At 45.0% G+C, this 22,693-nt stretch overlaps 1 protein-coding gene across 1 annotated transcript in view; it reads left to right on the forward strand.

The window, feature by feature from the left end:
* The first annotated feature begins 9 nt into the window (after window positions 1-9).
* LOC111964631 (triple functional domain protein-like) overlaps window positions 10-22,693 on the forward strand; it is a 71,673-nt gene continuing 48,989 nt past the window's right edge. Inside the window, 18 exon segments of the mRNA XM_070443803.1 lie at window positions 10-108; window positions 4,070-4,239; window positions 4,636-4,810; window positions 11,453-11,648; window positions 12,558-12,689; window positions 12,692-12,720; window positions 14,527-14,649; window positions 15,516-15,707; window positions 15,938-16,202; window positions 16,435-16,550; window positions 17,466-17,588; window positions 18,270-18,467; window positions 18,725-18,840; window positions 19,535-19,601; window positions 19,862-19,971; window positions 20,243-20,312; window positions 20,424-20,513; window positions 22,339-22,431. Of these exon segments, the coding sequence (XP_070299904.1) occupies window positions 76-108; window positions 4,070-4,239; window positions 4,636-4,810; window positions 11,453-11,648; window positions 12,558-12,689; window positions 12,692-12,720; window positions 14,527-14,649; window positions 15,516-15,707; window positions 15,938-16,202; window positions 16,435-16,550; window positions 17,466-17,588; window positions 18,270-18,467; window positions 18,725-18,840; window positions 19,535-19,601; window positions 19,862-19,971; window positions 20,243-20,312; window positions 20,424-20,513; window positions 22,339-22,431 (2,298 nt within the window). The 5' untranslated portion in view covers window positions 10-75.

The raw sequence follows: 22,693 nt of genomic DNA on the forward strand, positions 1-22,693 counted from the left end.
CAGGCAGCCCACCAGCTAGAGGACCGCATCCAGGACTTTGTACGTCGCGTGGAGCAACGTAAGGTCCTCCTGGACATGTCTGTGGCCTTCCATACTCACGTCAAAGAGGTACGAGCCTGGGTCCCCTTATAGGCTTATACAGTAGATGTACCTGTATGTAGATGTACTGTACCTGTTTAAAAAAATMTACTAATGAAAGTTATTGTTGTATTCGATCTACAGTATGTCTCTAGTCAGGGCTATGGCTCAGAGTCTACTAAATTGCATGAATCTGAGTGTGAAACTACTTTAAACCCTTTTAACTATTAAAGAAAGTTGTGTGTATTGAGACCTGCCAGCTAGCTGCTGTAATATTGATACCCCTTTGGAGGTGGTAATGACATCTGGTGTAGATGTTCTCATGGTAGGGCTGTGTGAGGGTTCTCCCCTGCTCACCCTGAGGAAAGTTTAAGTTCAACCTTTAAAGGAGTTCAACCTCCCCCCTTGTCCCAGCCCAGTTAGTGTTGTGAAAGTGATGACAGCTGCCAGGGTAGTAAGAGGTACAGGAGTTTAGTGGCATGAAGAATTTATTATCAGTACTGCCACACAACACACCGCCCACACACTGAAGAGTGGAAGTGTGAMTGTGTGTGCTTGCYTGCATTGTATTGTATTTATACAACGGGTGAGTCTAATCCTGAATGCTGATTGGTTAAAACCACATTCCAGCCAGTGTCTTTTCCATAAGTTACCACCGGCTAAATCTATTACGATAAAATTCCTCTGTTCCATCTGACTGTGCAATCCATTGTCTCATCAGCCCAGCCAGGCAATTTATAAAATTGATCTCCACTATAAAAAGCATCTATACATTTTCTCACATTTCTTTTCGACTAACATTTAGTTTTCAACAGAGGAGATTTGTATAAACTTTGCGGTATGTCTCTCCGACATTTGCAACATTGTTGAAATTTTCAAATTCGATCTCCTGCTGTCACATAGTAATGAAGGTGTCAGGAGTCAAGTGTTGGGATGAGACAGACAGGCAACTTTTTTCAGACAGTTGAAGTCATGAATCGGCATAAATTGTATGGATATATACAAAGAAATATCAATAGAAAACAGGTCAAACAAAATGAAGTGCAGCTAGTTTGCTGTCTTTCCAGCTTCAGTTTGAAGTGATTGTGTTAGCTGTGTTGTAGGCTAGCTCCTCTGAACAACAGTGTCCTGATGAGAGAGCACACCTTCTATGCTAGGTGAAATCGTGCATCATCAAATCAAATCAAATTTTATTGGTCACAAACACATGGTTAGCAGATGTTAATGTGAGTGTAGTGAAATGCTTGTGCTTCTAGTTCCGACTGTGCAGTAATATCTAACAAGTAAACTAACAATTTACACAACAACTACCTTATATACACAAGTGTAATGGAATGACTAAGAATATGTACATATAAAAATATATGGATGAGCAATGGCCGTGCGGCATAGGCAAGATGCAGTAGATGGTATAGAGTACAGTATGAGATGAGTAATGTAGGGTTTGTAAACATTATATAAAGTGGCATTGTTTAAAGTGACTAGTGATACATTTATTATGTCCAATTTTGTATTATTTAAGTGGCTAGAGATTTGAGTCAGTATGTTGGCAGCAGCCACTCAATGTTAGTGATGGCTGTTTAACAGTCTGATGGCCTTGAAATAGAAGCTGTTTTTCAGTCTCTCGGTCCCAGCTTTGATGCACCTGTACTGACCTCGCCTTCTGGATGATAGCGGGGTGAACAGGCAGTGGCTCAGGTGGTTGTTGTCCTTGATGATCTTTTTGGCCTTCTGTGACATCGGGTGGTGTAGGTGTCCTGGAGGGCAGGTAGTTTGCCCCCAGTGATGTGTTGTGCAGACCTCACTACCCTCTGGAGAGCCTTACTGTTGTGGGCGGAGCAGTTGCCGTACCAGGCGTTGATACAGCCCGACAGGATGCTCTCGATTGTGCATCTGTAAAAGTTTGAGTGTTTTCGGTGACAAGACAAATTTCTTCAGCCTCCTGAGGTTGAAGAGGCACTGTTGCGCCTTCTTCACCACGCAGTCTGTGTGGGTGGACCATTTCAGTTTGTCTGTGATGTGTACGCCGATTTACTTAAACCTTTCCACCTTCTCCACTACTGTCCAGTCGATGTGGATAGGGTGGTGCTCCCTCTGCTGTTTCCTGAAGTCCACGATCATCTCCTTTGTTTTGTTGACGTTGAGTGTGAGGTTCTTTTCCTGACACCACACTCCGACACCACACTCATTAGCTCATTGTTATGGATGTATCCAAATAAATGTCACTAGAAAATAGCTTAAACAAATGCAAATGCAGCTACTTTGTTGTTATTCTGGCTGCACTGTTTGATGTGACTGTAAGTTAGCCGTTATTGGCTAGCTAGCAAGCAAAGCATAAGAATGTTGCCAGCCAGTATGGCAATGGAACGTTTAGAACAAACGGCTGGGTCCAGATACAGAACAAAAATACTTAGATTTGGGTATGTCATTTTAGGCGAAAATTGAAAAAAAGGGACGGATCCTTAAGAGTGGGTTGCGTCTCTGGCAACCGAACCGATAGAACGAACGAACGACCAGCCAGCTTGGGTAGCAACCCTAGATTTGAGTCGGGACTATATCTTGTGGAAGGATGAAATAGTATGAATAAATTCATCACAATAACATTTGAATTAAAATATGTAAATCATTATTTGAATATGTTGGTAACCCGTAATATAAAAGTGATAATGCCCTCGAAGCCGGTGTTTGGAGGATAAATTGGCAGGATAGATTTGCCGGCCCTCTAACAACACCCGTGCCAATATATCCTCCAAACACCGTATTCTCGGGCATCATCACTTAATGATGTGTCCTGTGACAGCAGGGGGGCTGCCCAAAGTGACTCTGACACTGACATATAGGCCTCTTTTACTGAGCGTAACACACATCTCCAACAGCCTAAACACAGTGCCTTCCTCCCCCTCTACTCTCTTCCACTAGACTAGAGCCTCTAGCTATTGCCACAATTTAAGAAGCTGTTCTGTTTCTGAAATGCCTTCTATTCAAAGCTGTAATTTGTCATGCCTTTATTTGTTGTGAAGATTACGTGTGTTGTGTTTGAAAGGTTTCCCTTGTAAGAAGGCAGACCTTTGGAATGAGTGTTTCTTCCCATTGTTCAATGTTGTGGCTGAGATAGAGGTGGCAGGTTTACCTATAGAGGTGGTGCTTCACTGTAGTCTCCTAAAAACGACATGAAGGTTTTATGAGAACGTTAACTTGCAGTATGTGTTGTTTCAATCCATGTCATTCGTTTAGGCATTAACGAACAGCATTAACCTTTCTGTAAAGGTTCTGTGCCAGTGCGCTGTACTTTACTCTGTGAGCTGACATTGATATCATCTTTACAGTGCATGACTCACACAGTGGTTGGTGGTGGCCTGATATTCATATGAATTCATCATTTCTTTTATCCGTCCATATGGTGTAATAATACCCATCTGTTGTATAGAGGTGGTTGGATTAGGCCCGGTTCCAACTTTCCTCCTCTGTTCTTAGCCTGTGTTGTGTTTGCCTGTCCTTGTGTGTTATTATGGAAAAATAGAGCTGTATGAACTGGAACAAAACACATTTTTGGTCTCAAATGGCATAATATTCCCTACATAGCACACTTATTTTGAAAAGGGCCCTACGGGAGCTGGTCAAAAGTAGTGCACTATATAGGGAATAGGGTTCCATTTGGYATGCAGAGAAAAAAAGCGGTGGGTAGTAGATTGGGCAGGGAGGGTCCGACATGCTGGTACGGGTGCTTTGGTTTGGGCCACCATGCCAATATAACCAGATGGTTAATCCTGCCACAATGACTCAATGCAGCTCCCTCCTTCACTCCTCTCCCTCTCTCCTCTGCTTTTCATTTGTCCATCTTTACCTGCCTCTCTGTGTGATAGCAGTCATCTCCTTTACCTTTCTAGTGTGTTTGTAGCGTAACAAGTTGCTCTCGTGTGATTGGCCGGCAGACCTCTTACTGTATTTCTGATTGGCCGCCTGGGCTGTCTGTCACTGTGTGCCCATGCAGCTGTGGACGTGGTTGGAGGAGCTGCAGAAGGAGCTGCTGGACGATGTGTATGCTGAGTCTGTGGAGGCGGTGCAGGACCTGATCAAACGRTTCGGCCAGCAGCAACAGACCACCCTGCAGGCCACTGTCAACGTCATCAAGGAGGGAGAGGACCTCATCCAGCAGCTCAGGTAACTCACAGCGCACTCATCCTCCATCCTAAATCAATCCCTTCTAACCCCTACCCGCCATAGAAATATGCTAACCCCTCTACTTTTGTAGATCTGAGCTAATTTACCAAGTAATAAAGGTGGTTTATTTAGAACTGTGCAGCATTGTAGAGCAGTATTACTGTCCCCCTAGTCTGCATTTACCCTACCATTTAGAGACATTGATAGCAGCACTGCACGCTACTAACTGGCAACAGAGGTGCATTTGAAGCTTCTAAGAGCATGGCGTCTAACACATAATTAAACTCTGCTAGCTGTTTCACCACCTACCATGTTACATGTCATTCATGATATTGAAAGGAGTGTATTTAATGTGTTTGTTGACCTATCTAACCTCTGACTCTGGCCTCCACACAGGGACTCTGCTATCTCCAGTAACAAGACTCCCCACAACAGCTCCATGGCCCACATRCAGAGTGTCCTACAGCAGCTGGACGAGGCCCAGGCTCAGATGGAAGACCTGTTTCAGGAGAGGAAGATCAAACTGGAACTCTTCCTGCAGCTACGCATCTTCGAGAGGGACGCCATCGACGTAAGTGGCACCCATGTCAAAAAAGTTCATATCGATCAATCTATCAAACAATCAATCAATCTATCATGTCCTCTATTGGCCGTATCTGACCGGTGTCTTCTCCAGAGATTGAATGTTTCACAGTCAGTGTTTCTGTAGTAGTTTTATCTGATAGTGTAAGGCCTTCAGTCCCTGCTGAGAGAATCAAAGGACTATTTCTGCTGCTGCTGTTGTTCTAATCTCTCTCAGTCCTGTTACACCATCAAAGGACTGAAGCAGTGGTTGATTAATGATATTGATTCACATCCTAGAAATGAAGCATTAACCACAGCAGCCTTTGAAATGATAAAGCCTGGACCACTCATATTCATGAAGTAATCATCCCCCTTTCTGGGAAGTTATTGTACTGAGGTGATGACTCATTCAAGGCTGTGTGTGTGTGTGTGTGTGTGTGTGTGTGTGTGTGTGTGTGTGTGTGTGTGTGTGTGTGTGTGTTGTGGTGCAATAACAGGGTCATCGGATAGAGGAGGAGGACGTTTCGTTTTTCGGCACATTAAGTAGACTACAGTGCAGTTTGACATTACAACAAATCACATGACATTGCATTCATATTCCTATTCATTTTCTCATAAAGATGTCTCACGTCTCTCCCAAGTGGAAACCTTCAGTCAGTAAAATATTGAGCCGTGCTTGGCACACACTGCCCCTTGCCAGTCTGCACATGCAGCCCATCTCACACTGAGGTGTAATGTCAAAATAGTTGTGCAGCAGTCACACTAGTCTGTGTGGTAAGAGACCACAGCCAGACTTGTACAGTATTTTCACCTCAGAGGTGCAGTACAGTAAAGCCTTCACATTAGCTGTGATCTGTGGGAGGGACGGAGCGATATGTCAGTCAGTCAATATAACACAGGAGAGAGGGAGGGAGAGGTAGTTTTCCCTCCACTCCTCCTCTTCACACTCCTGGGACGCTGTTCCTTCTTGGCTCCCACTGAGGGGTTAGGCAGCAACACGCTGGTTCAGGTTCAGGTTTAAGGTGAGGCAGAGGCACGGCACACAGTGTCCCAGTCAGTCCCAGAGCAGGATTCCAGTCCTCACGGAGCCAGTCTCTTCTCCATGAGCCAGGAGGAGCGAAAGATGGTGTGTGTACTTAGACTCAGAGAGGGGTTTCTACTCTGCTTTGTGAGAGCAGCCCGGCCCGGTAAGTTGGATCCTGGRGCCTGGGAAGGAGGGAACGGGAGCGAAGAGGAGAGTGTCAGGGGAAGAAAATATGTTAAAATAACTAAAGGCTTGTGGTATTTATGCCTGGGAGCTTTGCCTCACTGCCATTCAGCCTTCTGTAATGTGCTTATGAGTTAATTTCTTATGGCTGGGATCCCGTTAACGGGATCGATATGACAACAGCCAGTGAAAGTGCAGGGCGCCAAATTCAAAACAACAGAAATCTCATAATTAAAATTCCTCAAACATACAAGTATTTTACACCATTTTAAAGATACACTTGTTGTTAATCCCACCACAGTGTCCGATTTCAAAAAGGCTTTACGACGAAAGCACAACATATCATTTATGTTAGGTCAGCACCTATTCACAGAAAAACACAGCCATTTTTCAGCCAAAGAGAGGAGTCACAAAAATCATAAATAGAGATAAAATGAATCACTAACCTTTGATGATCTTCATCAGATGAACTCATATGACTTCATGTTACACAACTACATGTATGTTTTGTTCGATAAAGTTAATATTTATATCCAAAAATCTCAGTTTACATTGGGCGGCGTTATGTTCAGTAATGTTTTGCCTCCAAAAACATCCGGTGCATTTTGCAGAGAGCCACTCAATTTACAGAAATACTCATAATAAACATTGATAAAGATACAAGTATTATACATGGAACTTTAGATAAACCTCTCCTTAATGCAACCTGTGGTCAGATAAAAAAAAAAAAAACTTTACGGAAAAAGCACACACCATGCTATATCTGAGTACAGCGCTCAGACGGCCAAACAAGCATAAAGATATCTGCCATGTTGTGGAGTCAACAGATGTCAGATAGCATTATAAATACTCACTTACCTTTGATGATCTTCATCAGAATGCACTCCCAGGAATCCCAGTTCTCACAAAATGTTTGATTTGTTCATAAAGTCCAATAATTTATGTCCAAATACTCCTTTTTTGTTTGCGCGTTCAGTACACAATCCAAATCACGACGCGCGGCGCAAGTCCATGCGAAAGTTCAGACGAAAAGTCATATTACAGTTCGTAGAAACATGTCAAACGAAGTTTAGAATCAATCTTTAGGATGTTTTTAACATAAATACTTCAATAATGTTCCAACTGGAGATTCCTTTGTCTGTAGAAATGCGTAATGGCAAGCAGGTCTAACTATCACGTGAACGCGCGTGGTCGCCTCATGGCACTCTGCCAGACCGCTCCTACTCAAGAGCCCTCATTCCCTCCTTACAGTAGAATCATCAAAACAAGGTTCTAAAGACTGTTGACATCTAGTGGAACGCTTAGGAAGTGCAATATGACACAATATCCCACTGTAAATTCGAATAGGCGATGAGTTGAAAATCTACAAACCTCAGATTTCCCACTTCCTGGTTGGATTTTTTCTCAGGTTTTTTCCTGCCATATGAGTTCTGTTATACTCACAGACATCATTCAAACAGTTTTAGAAACTTCTAGTGTTTTCCTACCAGAATCTACTAATACTATGCATATATTAGCAACTGGGCCTGAGTAGCAGGCAGTTTACTCTGGGCACCTTATTCATCCAAGCTACTCAATACTGCCCCAGCCATAATAAGTTAAGTGAATATGACTCCTACAGAACAGTCAGCAAGACATTTTCAAGAGAGATTAGTGAGTTTTGGATTTTTTTGGAGTTGTATCACTTTGGATGTGTCGTATGTTTTGAGAAGGGTTTTTATTTAAATTTTATTTTTATATTTTTTTAATTTGATCCTTGCCTGTTCTCCCCATCTTGTTGTCGTGGTATAATGCTAGTGAATTACTATCTTGTCTCACGCTAACAACTCTACGTACGGGCTCGGGAAGAGCGAAGGTCGAAGCCATGCGTCCCTCCGAAGCACAACGCCAACCAGCCGCACTGCTGTTTAACACAGGCGGCGCCTCCAACCCGGAAGCCAGCCACACCATGTGGTTGGAGGAACATCGTGCACTCTGGCCCTCTCGGTTAGCGCAGCGCCGCCTGGCCGCCGCACAGGAGTCGGCTGGAAGCGCATGAGACAAGGATATCCCTACCCGCCAAACCCTCCCTAACCCGGACGACGCTATGCCAATTGTGCGTCGCCCCACGGACCTCCCGGTCGCGGCCGGCTGCGACAGAGCCTGGGCGCGAACCCAGAGACTCTGGTGGCGCAGCTAGCACTGCGATGCAGTGCCCTAGACCACTGCGCCTCCCGGGAGGCCCCGAAAAGGGTTTTTGATAGGGCTAGGAATTGCCAGGGAACTCAAGATACAATATTATCACGATACTTATTATCACGATATTTAGGTGCCGATGCAATATGTATTGAGATTCGATACTGGGATTTTATTGCGATTTGATGTTCCAAACATATTGCTCACCATACTGTATGTCTGCTGCAGAGGGACAAGAGAGAGCCATGAGAAAACGAGTTTTGATCAGTCATGGAAATAAAGGTGCTGAAAACAAATGGACTCCCTATTTAAAAAGATGGAGAACAAGCTATGAAGGAAAAATACTGGAGATTTGGTGCAGGTACAGCCAACTAGTGCACAAATAATATTGGCATATTGTCAAAACGACAAAGTACGATATATCGTCAAAAACAATAAACCGATATGTAACTATATCGAATTTCCCCATCACTAGTTTTTGATCAGAATTGAGGAGAAGTAATCTTGGAAGTACAGATATCTTTGGATGTCGTATGTACATGTCTTTAGATGGTTGTTAGTGCATGCTTGCTGAATACTTTGTGTCCACAGAGCAACTATTACCTGTACATTACACTGCTGACGTTACCTTGTCTGCTTTGCTGTCTGCTCTGCAGCGTTTTAATGAGGTTTCATCAGACCTTTCTGTTATGACAGTTGTTGTTGGCTGTTTGCCTTGTGCAAAGAACGGGCCGTTCTCAACCTCAGAAGTGCAGTATAAATAATGGTGTTTGTTCCTGTCTGTGGTAGCAGGCATGACTCTCTCTCATATTGTCAAAACAAGAGAAGAACTGCTCTGTTATTGATTGAGGTGGTGTAGATCTCAGTATCACAGCTTCTTGGATTATGAAATTACAAAGATATTTGGTTGACCGTACAGGTTGCTTACTATAGAGCGCCGTCGCATGTTTCAATCATAAACCATCTCAAAGATAGACAGAAAATACTTCTGCCAAAGAACTACTATTGCATAATGATAATCATGAGAAGCCAACAATCCACATCCTATATCTCCACAGGTCTATGTTTTGTTTCTGTGAAAAACTATTATGATATTATGTTGATCCAGTTATCAATTTGCTTAGGCTAGATGATAAAGGCTTGGTTTGCTGTTACATTATCTCCAGGTTAAGATCTTAAACGGTGATCAGCGATGGATTAGCATATGGATCATAGCTGAAGGGAGTTTGTGGTTAATTACTACCGCGTTTTAGTCTCTGACTTGTACATAAACAGTGAGAGTGTACACTACTAAGCCCCCTGTAGCCTGGCKCTTCCATGAAGCAGCCATACGCTCAGTGAGTTAGAGCTAGCCCTATAGCCCTTACCACATGGAACCCTCCCCTCCACCTCCTCACTCACATGTTCTCCCCCAGAGGACAATACAATACAGTACAGTACAGTACTAGATAATACAGTAAAGTACAGTACTAGATAATATAGTACAGTACTAGATAATACAGTTTAGTACTAGATAATACAGTAAAGTACAGTAATGCACAAGATAATACAGTACAGTACAGTACAGTACTAGATAAGACAGTACAGTACTAGATAGTACAGTAGGGAAAGGGAAAGGGGGATACCTAGTCAGTTGTCCAACTGAATGTATTCAACTGAAATGTGTCTTCCACATTTAACCCAACCCCTCTGAATCAGAGAGTTGCGGGGGGCTGCCATAATCGACATCCACGTCTTCAGCACCCYGGGAACAGTGGGTTAACTGCCTTGCTCAGATTTTGACCTTGTCAGCTCGGGGATTCTCTAACCAGTACAGTACAGTACTAGATAATACAGTACAGTACTAGATCATACAGTAGAGTACAGTACCTGATAATACAGTACAGTAATAGATAATATAGTACAGTACTAGATAATACAGTACAGTAGAGCCGGAGCCTGAGGAGCAGAGCAGAGGGTGCAGAGGGCCATCCAGAGGAAATTAAATGGCACAGTGGAGAGAATCAATAATTATTTGTTTCGCAGTACTGCGGTTTGGATTTTAACATTTTCCCATTCCTGACTTGGAACCCTGTCATTCTCCCATTCCTTTTCTGACTCCTCTTCTCTTCTTCATTGTCAGATGCCTTGAGGTTTGATTTCACTGCTCATGTGAATGGATGCAGGCAGCTGTATGAGCCTCTCAATTTCCTCCCAGTCATTTCTTTTTTACTACGTCTGCTGGATAGCCAGCCACCGCTTTAGTTCATGACCCGTATTACTTTTCCATAGTTTCCCCTCGACGACCATCACTCTGGACGCCTTGAATTTCCATCGGCCACATTCTTTACATTTAGCTCTTAAGTATGTGGCTGAGCAGCAGCTGAATGGGATTGTGATCCATGTGTGGAATGGAGACTAGTGCCAGCCTGTCTCTCTCTGAAGCATCAGGAAAGCGATTCTGTAAAACAGACAGTGGATTTGTATAATATAAAGACAAATTGAAATGGAAAGCCAGTCATTGTGAGCAGCCATGATATTTCGGATCGGTTTGGCAATAAAAATAATCACCACCCGGCATCTTCCCTCTTGGTCCTTGGTCACTACATTGATTGATTGATTTTGACTTCATTCCAATGAATGTGGAGGGCAACAATGAAGCAGTGCTGTAGGTTAGGGAAGGTAAGCCCATTCAGGCACCACCCACACTGGCATCACAGAGAATAGACTGACAGAGTACCCATCACTGTGCCAAGATGGATGGGCGTCATGATTCACCCTCCTTCAGCAAGTGTGCGTGGGTGGGTCCGTAAACAAGTGCTAACATCACAGGCAGACGCTCCATCTACAGTGTTGCCTACGGTCATGCCAGCTAGTCTGGGTAGTCCCTCTATAACCAAGGGAGAAGTGTATCGTTCTAGGAAACACTAAACACTTAGCTACTGTCTCGAAGATCAGCTTGGCTGGTGTTTTGATATTATTACAAATCCTTTCATTCTGACGCCGATTTAGTTTACACCCCTCTCAGGTCATATTCCACCTGGAGGGTTGGAATGATCATCTGTGTGTGTGTGTTTGTACATCTGTTTGTCCTGTACGTGCTATGTCACCTTTATTTCAAACAAATTTACAATGATCCCAGTGATCAGTGTTTCTATGTCTATTTGTACACTTCCATTGCAGTAGATAGTTTGTTGTTGCAGTTGATAGTTTGAGTGTCTATAGATCCTCTATAGAGGACTATCCAAATGAAGTGTTGCCCCTTTTCCTTCCCTCACACACTCCCAGATCATCTCAGACCTGGAGTCGTGGAATGAGGAGCTGTCCCAGCAGATGGGTGAGTTTGATACAGAGGACCTGACGTTGGCAGAGCAGAGGCTCCAGCACCATGCTGACAAGGCCCTCACCATGAACAACCTGACCTTCGACGTCATCCATCAGGGACAGGAGCTGCTGCAGTACGTTACAGAGGTCCAGGCCAGCGGTGAGTAGTGGAGAAACACACACGGACGGATGCACACACACATGCACCTTTTCCGTCGTACACTCACACACACCGACACATCGGATGGGCCAAAGCGCTGCTGCTGCTGCCAGGGCAGATGAGCTATAAGCCAGGCCGGGTCAGCTCAGCGTTGTGGGTGAGGAGATAGGGTGAGGGGAGGAATGGGGAGGGCTGTTTAACCCAGCTATCGGACGCTGGAGAACTCGGCACAGTAGCGGCAGCAGGCCAAGGCCAGACGAGCAGATTTCACAGTAATCCTATGAACTCATGTCGCTGAGTAAAACCACTAGGCAGTGCTGCAGGACGACAGGCTGTATTGGCACACACACGTCAATGACGACATACACTAAGGAGATTTTGCATAATCAGAATGCATCCCAGAGCAGTTCTCTCCTGGACACCAAAGAGACAGACACACAGTGCTTCTATGACACACAGACTCTATACTCCATGCAGCCCAATGCAGGTCTGGAACACAGGAGTGAAATGTAAGTAATATAATGTTAATGGCTGACTGTCTGGCCATATGGAGTTACTGATGTATGTCTGTATGCTTACCTAACTGTCAATCTTTTACATGTAGTCGAGACTGATTGTCTTGTATGAGGAGAGAGAGAGAGACCTTGCTTCTCTCTTTTAATATTTTTGTTAGGTTTGGGTTGCGTAATGGCTCTTGTTCTTTGTGTTGTTTTCAGGATTTGCTACAGTAGCTGATGAGCTCTCTCTCTCTCCTTCCTTCCTTCTCACTCTCCTTCTCTGTCTCCCTCCTCTCTCTCTCTCTCTCTCTCTCTCCTTCCTTCTCACTCTCCTTCTCTGTCTCCTCTCTGTTTTCTCTCTCTCTTTCTCTCTCTCTTCTCTTCTCCCCCCCCCCCCCATCTCTCTGTCCAGGTGTGGAGTTGCTGTGTGACAGGGATGTGGACATGGCTACTCGTGTTCAGGACCTGCTGGAGTTCCTCCATGAGAAGCAGCAGGAGCTGGACGTGGCGGCCGAGCAGCACAGGAGGCATCTGGAACAGTGTGTCCGCTACGCCACCTTCAGGCCGAGGTCAAACGGTAAACTACGTCATTCTCTCTCTCTTTCTCTCTTCTACTTGTTCTCTCTCTCTCTCTCCTACTTGTGTTATCTCTCTCTCTCTCCTACTTGTGTTCTCTCTCTCTCCTACTTGTGTTCTCTTCTCTCTCCTACTTGTGTTCTCTCTTTCCTACTTGTGTTCTCTCTCTCTCCTATTTGTGTTCTCTCCTCTCTCTTACTTTTGACTTTTCTGCTCACTTGTGGTCTTTCTCTCTCTCTTCCTTCTCTCTCTCTCTCTCTCTCTCTCTCTCTCTCTCACACACTCGCTTTCTCACGTTTTCTCTCTTTCATTTGCACCCTCTCTCACTCCCTTACTCACACACCATCTTTCTGTCTCTTTCTCTTTCGTTCTTTCTTTTTCTCTTTCCAAGTACAATAGTGAATGTGGGATGACAACCATGAGATGCAGTTGTTGTGAAATAAGTGAAGGTGTATTATTATGTGAAGAGCACGTGATTATGAATAGATTGCTTTCTGTGCATGTAATATTAAGCGTGAAATGCTTTTCCAAGCAGATGTATTGACATCTACGGGGTTGATTCTCTTAGATTGTACAACGGGAAATATGAGACCAGTCGATATGGTCATGACTTATGGCATTGACCATTTACAGTATATTCTAGAATATCTTCACTGAGCCACTTTCATTTCGGAGTCTGGTGTGGCTGTCTATTATCCAGACCACACCTGTCCCCTTGGCAACAGGGGTTCGAGCCCCGACTGTCTGTGCCCTTAACCACTTTCTGTACCCCTCTCCATGTCTATCTCCCACTCTGTACTTACACCTGTCCTGTCAATCAAATGCGTAAGGGGATTGGAACCCAGATCTTCTTCAAATAAAATACAAATAAAAAGACAGTTAAGATAGATAAACTCTCAAAGGCCAATAAATATATCAGTTAGCATCTCTTCTCTGCCTTAATAGCACACAACATCTTTCTTCTGTTCTATTCTATCTGAACTCAACTGGCCAGCAGTCGCTCTCTGAAAGACTGAAACACTGCAATGTGTGCTGGGAAAGTAGAGCAGTTCTTTAGAGATGACCAACGGCCCGAAAATGAGGAAAAGGAGAAACTAGGCCAGCAGGAGCATCATCTGTTAATCTTATTCTGTTTATTCATTTATTTCATTTTCCTCATTCGGTCATTGTTGTAGAGCGAGAGATTACCCGTGTCCTGGAAGGGAAGAGAGGCCTATGTGTGTTTTTGTGGCTATAAGCTGAGAGAGCAGGCCAGGCAGAATACAGCAGTAGGTGTTCTGTCTGTCTGTTACTCACTGAGCAGCGTTTAGCCTCTTCCCTCACACAGCCGCTATGCTGAGCTAGGAGTTTGGCAGCAGTGATAGCACAGAGCATGTGTCAGATACACAGCAGGTGTGCAGTGCTGACTCAGAGCGGAGCCCGGAGGAGGAGACGGTGTGGAATCCTCCCTGGGGCCTCTGGCAGGCCGTCCCTGTGTGGACAAAGAGGAGGGTGGGAGGGGGAGAGGTGGGGAGGCGAAAGTGTCGGGGGTGACGGGTCACAGCTGACTTGACCTTGCCCTGACGCTTGATGTATTCCCTTGTGTGTGTGTCTCAGGGTGGTGACAACATGGTGGGTTAGGCCTGTATACTGGAGGTTGTGCTTATCTGTGATGATGATTATCATGTCCATTATCAACGTGTCTGTGGTTAATGTAGTGGCTGTGTGTGTGACTGTTTATCTTCGTCTGACCCATTACTGATTCTCTCTTCGTGTGTGTGTGCGTGCGTGCGTGCGTGCGTGCGTGTGTGTGTGCGTGTGTGTTTCAGGTGCTGGGTTGGATCCGTAATGGAGAGTCCATGCTGAATGCAGGTCTGATCACAGCCAGCTCTCTACAGGAGGCAGAACAGCTACAGAAGGAACACGAGCAATTCCAACATGCCATAGAGGTAACTCTCTGTTCCATCTCTCTCATGTATTCCTCTTCTTCTCCATCCCTCTCCACTCCTTCTCTTCCTCCTCCTCTTTTCCTCCCTCCGTGACCCTGGCCATGACCCCACTCTCCGAGGATGACTCAGGGAGAGTGGGATATGTAAAAAACACACTTACGATTCAAACATGCGTATTAATTCAGACTTGTACATGTGTGAAATAGGACAAATATAAACACCCAGCAAATTCTTCTTCTTATTATTATTATTATCTCCATCCCCCTCGTACTCCTCTCCTCTCCTTCTTCTCTCATTCTCCTTCTCCTCTTCTCCTTCCTTCTACCCTCCTCCTACACACCTCAGTAAAAACCCGAACCTCCCCCACTCCTCTTTTCATCCTCTATTGGTCATATATCATCCCCCTCTCTGATTTCACCAGAAACAGGCCCCTGTTTTCACCCCAGAACATGTTTCCTTTGAACTCTTCTGAGCAGGGCTCATTTTAAATGCAGCCGTACTGTATAAAGGACTACATTCTGCAGGGCTGAGATTATGCAGGCAGGTTTCTGGAGTCATCTACTCACTGTGGAAGGAGAGGAAAAAACCCTGTTGGAGATTATTAGTCCCAGTTACTAGATCGATTTGATTATGGGATTGTAATGATATTGTCTAATGCTGTGGTGTGTTAACAGTCATGGTAGCAGAAGACTCACACAGTATGTAACACTCAGACTCATTTCCTGTAGCTGTAGCCTCCAATCACATTCCTCCGTGTTCTTGTGAAAATTTGAAGATGTTAATGTGAACAATATTTATGAAGTGGAAACACTTTAATTAATCACCTCCCTCCCTCTCTCGCTCCCTCTCGCGCTCCCTCTCCTCAGAAAACCCACCAGAGTGCATTGCAGGTGCAGCAGAAGGCCGAGGCCCTACTCCAAGCCAACCACTACGACATGGACATGATCCGGGACTGTGCAGAGAAGGTGGCCGACCARTGGCAGCAGCTRATGCTCAAYATGGAGGACCGGCTCAAACTGGTCAACGCCTCTGTAGCCTTCTACAAGACRTCCGAGCAGGTGGGTGGGACATRMCTAACTGTTTCCATGGCAACCCYRCAGAGYAGGCCCATTGGCCCCTAMCCCAGTAACATSGCCCAGATTAGGGTATATTAACCACTCTAGATAYGGTGGTATTATATGGTATTACACTGCAGTTTGCCATGTATTTGCGTTCATGTACTTAGCMTGGMCTCMSTGGTGCATTGTGMGRAGTYTAGTTTTGACCTGTGCTGTGTGCTGCTCTGTAGGTGTGCAGTGTGCTGGAGAGCCTGGAGCAGGAGTATAAGCGTGAGGAGGACTGGTGTGGGGGAGCTGATAAACTGGGCCCGAACAGTGAGTCAGACCATGTCACACCCATGATCAGCAAACACCTGGAGCAGAAGGAGGCCTTCCTCAAGGCTTGTACACTAGCAAGGCGGAACGCTGACGTCTTCCTGAAGTACCTGCACAGAAACAGTGTCAACATGCCAGGGATGCTGTCTCACGTCAAGGCTCCTGAAACACAGGTCAAAAGTAAGTGGCTCTTTTTTCCCTTCCCAATCAAATACACCTTAGATCGTTCTTTACTGTGGTGTTCCTTTCAGGTGCCCTCTTCTTTTAGACAGATGGGATGTGTCCCCAAATAGCCCCCTATTCCCMATATAGTGCACTACTTAAGTGCTTTAGTAGTAGACTGTAGGACTAGCTTGCCTRTTGTGACATAGCCATGGTTTAAATGATAACGTGTCTGTTGTGGTTTTGTCAGACATCTTGAATGAGCTGCTCCAGAGAGAGAACCGGGTGCTGCACTTCTGGACAATGAGGAAGAGGAGACTGGACCAGTGTCAGCAGTATGTGGTGTTTGAACGCAGCGCCAAGCAGGTCAGTGCTGCTCCTCAAGGAGAACTATACCAGAACGGTAACATTCATGACTACAATGACACGGTCACGTAGACAGAGTCAACACAAGCTATAAAAGTAGACAGTAACATATAACAATATGTCCGGTCATACTATACCATACAACCATTTAGAACCCTGTGCAAACTGCTCAACTAAGCACCGGTTGGACTAATGTTTTGACCAGGGGCTGACCAAACCAAAGCCTCCAAATCTGGTTTCATTCCCATTCAGTGATGTTTTTGGAGAGGAATTGGAAATGAGGTAGACTGGTAACAGCACAACGGTAGTGCTACCACAGCTATAATTACATGCCCTACATTTTAACACTGGCTTATTGTAGTGCAGTGTCTTTCCTCTCCTCATTCTCTCCAAACCGCCTCCTCTCATTTAGTCAGTGCTGATTGACGGACCGAATGTGTGCAGCAGAGCAGACTGAAGTATATCTCATTTGGAGACTGTTTGCTCCCCCATGTGGGCTGGTGTTAGCATTACACTGGTCTGGAGAGGCAGCAGTGAGGAGTGCATCTTCCTATCCCCTCCTAGATGTCAAATGTATAGAATGGTGTAAGGAGCCCACAAACAACTTACTTGTAAACAAACACTGTATAGCCTCAAAACATGGTTAAAACCATACGTTTGATATCATGGATGGTCAGTCCTTGCATCCATAGCTCTGTCTATGAATTTGAGAGTGGTTACATTTCTCTAGCCCCATCCCTCAGTTGGTTAGCAAAACAGGGGCAGGGAGTCCGCTTTGATATTGTTTCAATTAAGGATTCTAGCTTGAACAAGTGCACACTTCCTCAAAGGGTGAAGGCTAGGGAATAGGAATTAAACATTAGTGTGATGACAGATAAATGATCTGGACCTCGTCTCGTTGTGATTGGGCCACAGGCTCTGGAGTGGATCCACGACACGGGAGAGTTCTACCTGTCGACCCACACCTCCACCGGATCCAGTATCCACCACACACAGGAGCTGCTGAAGGAGCACGAGGACTTCCAGATCACAGCCAAGGTGAAGGTCCCCTCCAGCAGTGTCCAACACTATCAAACACCACCTCACTCAATCAAATGGCATCTCCTGGATGTAATCTATGTATTGTCTATAACAGACACTGACCTTTGTAGTTCTGAATCAGACTGTATGGGTTCTTTAGACTGTGACGCCTGTAGGAACCTTAGCCAGTGTGTTGAGATGTAAAGGGACTAGTGTCAGTCAACCTGTCCCATACATACACCGCGTAGGGCTGTCTAGGATCTGTTTAGGTTGTGCAGGGTACTGGCCATCTGCGTGGACGCGTCCCAAATGGCACCCTCTTCCCTACGTACTACATTTGACCAGAGCACTATGTACCCTGGTCAAAAGTAGTACACTATATTCGGGAGTAGGGTGCCATTTGGGACGCTGCGGGTAGTGTGTTTTGCTGCCCTGCCCTGTTTGTGGCCCTGTGCTAGGTATTATGATGCTGTAMCTATGAGGCCCAGTCACAGGGCAGCCTATTGTCCCTGATGTTCTGGCCTCCTGAGTTATTGTGTGGCAGAAAACTCTATTGTAGTCATGAACCRCTGGCACAGTGGGATTTGGCTCCCGTGGTTGACACGCACACAAACACAGGCACACGCACACACACACAAACACTCCGCGGCCCCCGTTCGTTCTCTCTTTCACTCTCTCTCTCTTTCTTTGTATTGACAGCAAACCAAAGAGAGGGTGAAACTGTTGATCCAGCTGGCSGATGGCTTTTGTGACAAAGGGCACGCCCATGCGCTGGAGATAAAGAAATGGGTCACCTCTGTGGACAAGCGCTACAGAGACTTCTCCCTCCGCATGGACAAGTACCGGTCCTGTCTGGAGAAAGCACTGGGCATCGTATCCTCTGACTCCAACAAGGCCGTGAGTACTGGAGGACAGGGTGGAGGAATGTTGGAGTGGAGGGTTGAGATGGAAGATGGTGTATGTGTGGGAGGGGGAGGTTGTGTGTGTGTGTGTTTGAAACAGATGAAAGGTGGTGAGTGTGTGTATTTGCGTGCTCACGCTCATGTGTGAGAGTGTGTGTCTCTGTGTCTGTGCGTGAGTCTGTATCTGTGTGTGTCTGTGCCCGTGTCCCCTCGGCGGGCGGTGCCTCGTAAAGTCCCCTGTCTGTCCTACAGAGTAAAGGGCTGCAGCTGGACATCATCCCCGCCAGCGTCCCAGGGTCAGAGGTCAAGCTGAGGGATGCTGCCCACGAACTCAATGAGGAGAAGAGGAAGTCTGCCAGGAGGAAAGAGTAAGCATTCACATACACAGTGGTWACACAGTTTGGTGGAGAAGCATCATTATTATTAAAAGCAGTGGCAGTTGGGAATACCAGACAGGAAAGTTTGCACCGGATAACAGAAATATTTAACGTATTCATACTGCAGTAATTAACATTAGTATGGTCTAACACTTACCATTTATTTAATTTAAGATATTTTCATGATATCTTATAAATAATATTCAGATTTTTTTTWAAGTATCACATACTGTATTTAACTTCAAAGTCAGAGCCACAGGAAGGTTATTGAAATAATGAGGCGGTCGAAAAAGTGAGCTACTTGTAATTTAGTTGCCCTTTCCTTTTGGGACTTTGATGTTTGATGTTGCATTTAGGCCATGCAAAATTTTAATTTAAATAAACAACACATTTCACTGCACCTATCTGGTGTATTTGACAATAAAACAATATTTTTCTGGGGTTTTACTGTACTGTATGTGAGCATCCCAAATGGCTCCTGGTTCACTAAATAGTGCACATCTTTTGACCAGAGCCTTAGTCAAAGGTAGTGCACTATATAGGAAATAGGTTGCCATTTGGGACGTAGAATATATCAGTAGTTCCCAACCTTTTCCTTTCCTCCGAAAGCGGGAACCACAAAAGACATACTCTCTCTCTCTTTCTCTCTGCTGCAGTTCCCACAAGTTGAATGTTTTTTTCCCAGGTTCATAATGGCAGAGCTCATTCAGACAGAGAAGGCCTACGTCAGAGACCTGCGGGAGTGTACAGATGTAAGTACTGAGAAACCACCACTCCATTCAACTTGTGGCATATTCACACTCGTTTACTGACAGACTTTCTACAGTGGCCCCTAAGGGGTTGACTTTTTGAAAGGAAAACATAATGTAAGCCAAGGCCCAGGGGCAATGCAAAAGGTATGCTTGATTGATCTGGTTTAGTTTTAGTTTGTCATCTGGTGGTTTTCTGGTTGTAGAAATGTCAGGAATACAACCAGGTAAAGATGATGTGTTGTTCTCTGTGTGGTTTCTAGACCTACCTGTGGGAGATGACCAGCGGTGTTGAGGAGATCCCTCCAGGCATCGTCAACAAAGAGCACATCATCTTTGGCAACATGCTGGACCTCTACGAGTTCCACCACAAGTTAGTGTTCTGTACTGGAGTTACCCACACCGGACTCCCATTGCCTTCTAGATGCACTGGAGTGGCTCAATCAACCTAAGACCGGTCTATAGTAACTCAACCTGGGTCCTATTTATTAGTACACACCATAAATAATAATGAAAACAAGCGTTTCTTATTGGACAAGTTCAGGTAGTCCCTCCTCGTGTTGCTCCGTTTAGTTCTGTTCGGTTCGTAGTGAATACGATCCTGATTTTAGATTTCCTCAGAAACTCTCTCTCTTTCTGTACAGCATCTTCTTGAAGGAGTTGGAGAAATACGAACAGCTACCTGAGGACGTGGGTCACTGCTTTGTCACCTGGGTGAGTGTCTCACTGTCTGGACAAGCCAGCTTACAACACTGACATAGGTTGACATGGCTGAGATGTTGCGTGAATATTGTGTCTCTTAACATTTGTGTGTCCATTTTGCAGGCAGATAAGTTCCAGATGTATGTGAACTACTGCAAGAACAAACCAGACTCTACCCAGCTCATTCTGGAGCATGCAGGGCCCTATTTTGATGTACGTGTAGATGAGTACCAACTTAGGCATGCTATANAGGCCATGCAAAATTTTAATTTAAATAAACAACACATTTCACTGCACCTATCTGGTGTATTTGACAATAAAACAATATTTTTCTGGGGTTTTACTGTACTGTATGTGAGCATCCCAAATGGCTCCTGGTTCACTAAATAGTGCACATCTTTTGACCAGAGCCTTAGTCAAAGGTAGTGCACTATATAGGAAATAGGTTGCCATTTGGGACGTAGAATATATCAGTAGTTCCCAACCTTTTCCTTTCCTCCGAAAGCGGGAACCACAAAAGACATACTCTCTCTCTCTTTCTCTCTGCTGCAGTTCCCACAAGTTGAATGTTTTTTTTCTTCCAGGTTCATAATGGCAGAGCTCATTCAGACAGAGAAGGCCTACGTCAGAGACCTGCGGGAGTGTACAGATGTAAGTACTGAGAAACCACCACTCCATTCAACTTGTGGCATATTCACACTCGTTTACTGACAGACTTTCTACAGTGGCCCCTAAGGGGTTGACTTTTTGAAAGGAAAACATAATGTAAGCCAAGGCCCAGGGGCAATGCAAAAGGTATGCTTGATTGATCTGGTTTAGTTTTAGTTTGTCATCTGGTGGTTTTCTGGTTGTAGAAATGTCAGGAATACAACCAGGTAAAGATGATGTGTTGTTCTCTGTGTGGTTTCTAGACCTACCTGTGGGAGATGACCAGCGGTGTTGAGGAGATCCCTCCAGGCATCGTCAACAAAGAGCACATCATCTTTGGCAACATGCTGGACCTCTACGAGTTCCACCACAAGTTAGTGTTCTGTACTGGAGTTACCCACACCGGACTCCCATTGCCTTCTAGATGCACTGGAGTGGCTCAATCAACCTAAGACCGGTCTATAGTAACTCAACCTGGGTCCTATTTATTAGTACACACCATAAATAATAATGAAAACAAGCGTTTCTTATTGGACAAGTTCAGGTAGTCCCTCCTCGTGTTGCTCCGTTTAGTTCTGTTCGGTTCGTAGTGAATACGATCCTGATTTTAGATTTCCTCAGAAACTCTCTCTCTTTCTGTACAGCATCTTCTTGAAGGAGTTGGAGAAATACGAACAGCTACCTGAGGACGTGGGTCACTGCTTTGTCACCTGGGTGAGTGTCTCACTGTCTGGACAAGCCAGCTTACAACACTGACATAGGTTGACATGGCTGAGATGTTGCGTGAATATTGTGTCTCTTAACATTTGTGTGTCCATTTTGCAGGCAGATAAGTTCCAGATGTATGTGAACTACTGCAAGAACAAACCAGACTCTACCCAGCTCATTCTGGAGCATGCAGGGCCCTATTTTGATGTACGTGTAGATGAGTACCAACTTAGGCATGCTATAATACTTAATACGTCAAATGTTGAACCACTAATCAAATTCTGCAAGGTCTTATTATGTGGTCTTTTGAATCATATCCTTTGAAGTACTGTTTATGCTAATAGTTTTTGAATAAATACAAGGAAGCAATATTATGCTGGTATATCAGTTATGACGGTAGCCTCCAAATCTGGCTTATCRGGGTGATTTCTGGGTGTTTGGCAGTGAGGTTGATCTTAACAGGAGTTGTGATGGTAGTAGAGGAGGGAGGAAGAGGGGTAGATGAAGCCTACTCACAGAAGATTGACCTTAGGTTGCTGTCAGTGACCTCCAGTTCTGAGGAGAGAGGTATTTCCATTCTCCATCAGTGCTGTCTGTCTAGGTCTAGGAGCAGGATTACGCTGGCGGCTGCTGCCTCGGCTTCTCTGTGCCCTTTAAGACGTCTCTGTCTTTTGGTTTCCAGGAAATTCAACAGAGGCACCGGCTGGCCAACTCCATATCCTCATACCTCATCAAGCCTGTCCAGAGAATAACCAAGTATCAGCTACTTCTCAAGGTACTGTACACTGGCCAAARAGAAACAGTCGCTAGACGACTCTCTGTAATAAGTATGTAGCATACAGCACAGGAGGTTCTGGTGCGCCCTCTGTTCTCTCACCCTCTGTAATCTAGCTTGTATAATGATCTTGTTTATTGTAGAACACATCGCTAGTTGTCAACAAAGCTACAGTGTTGGAAGCTAAACTGCATCTTGCATGGAACACAGTCCTGTACAGCCTTTATCTTTCGTTGGACCTTGAGGTTTGTGAAATGCAACT

This window comes from Salvelinus sp. IW2-2015, linkage group LG6.1 (assembly GCF_002910315.2).
Source record: "Salvelinus sp. IW2-2015 linkage group LG6.1, ASM291031v2, whole genome shotgun sequence".
In the NCBI taxonomy this organism is placed as follows: Eukaryota; Metazoa; Chordata; class Actinopteri; order Salmoniformes; family Salmonidae; genus Salvelinus; species Salvelinus sp. IW2-2015.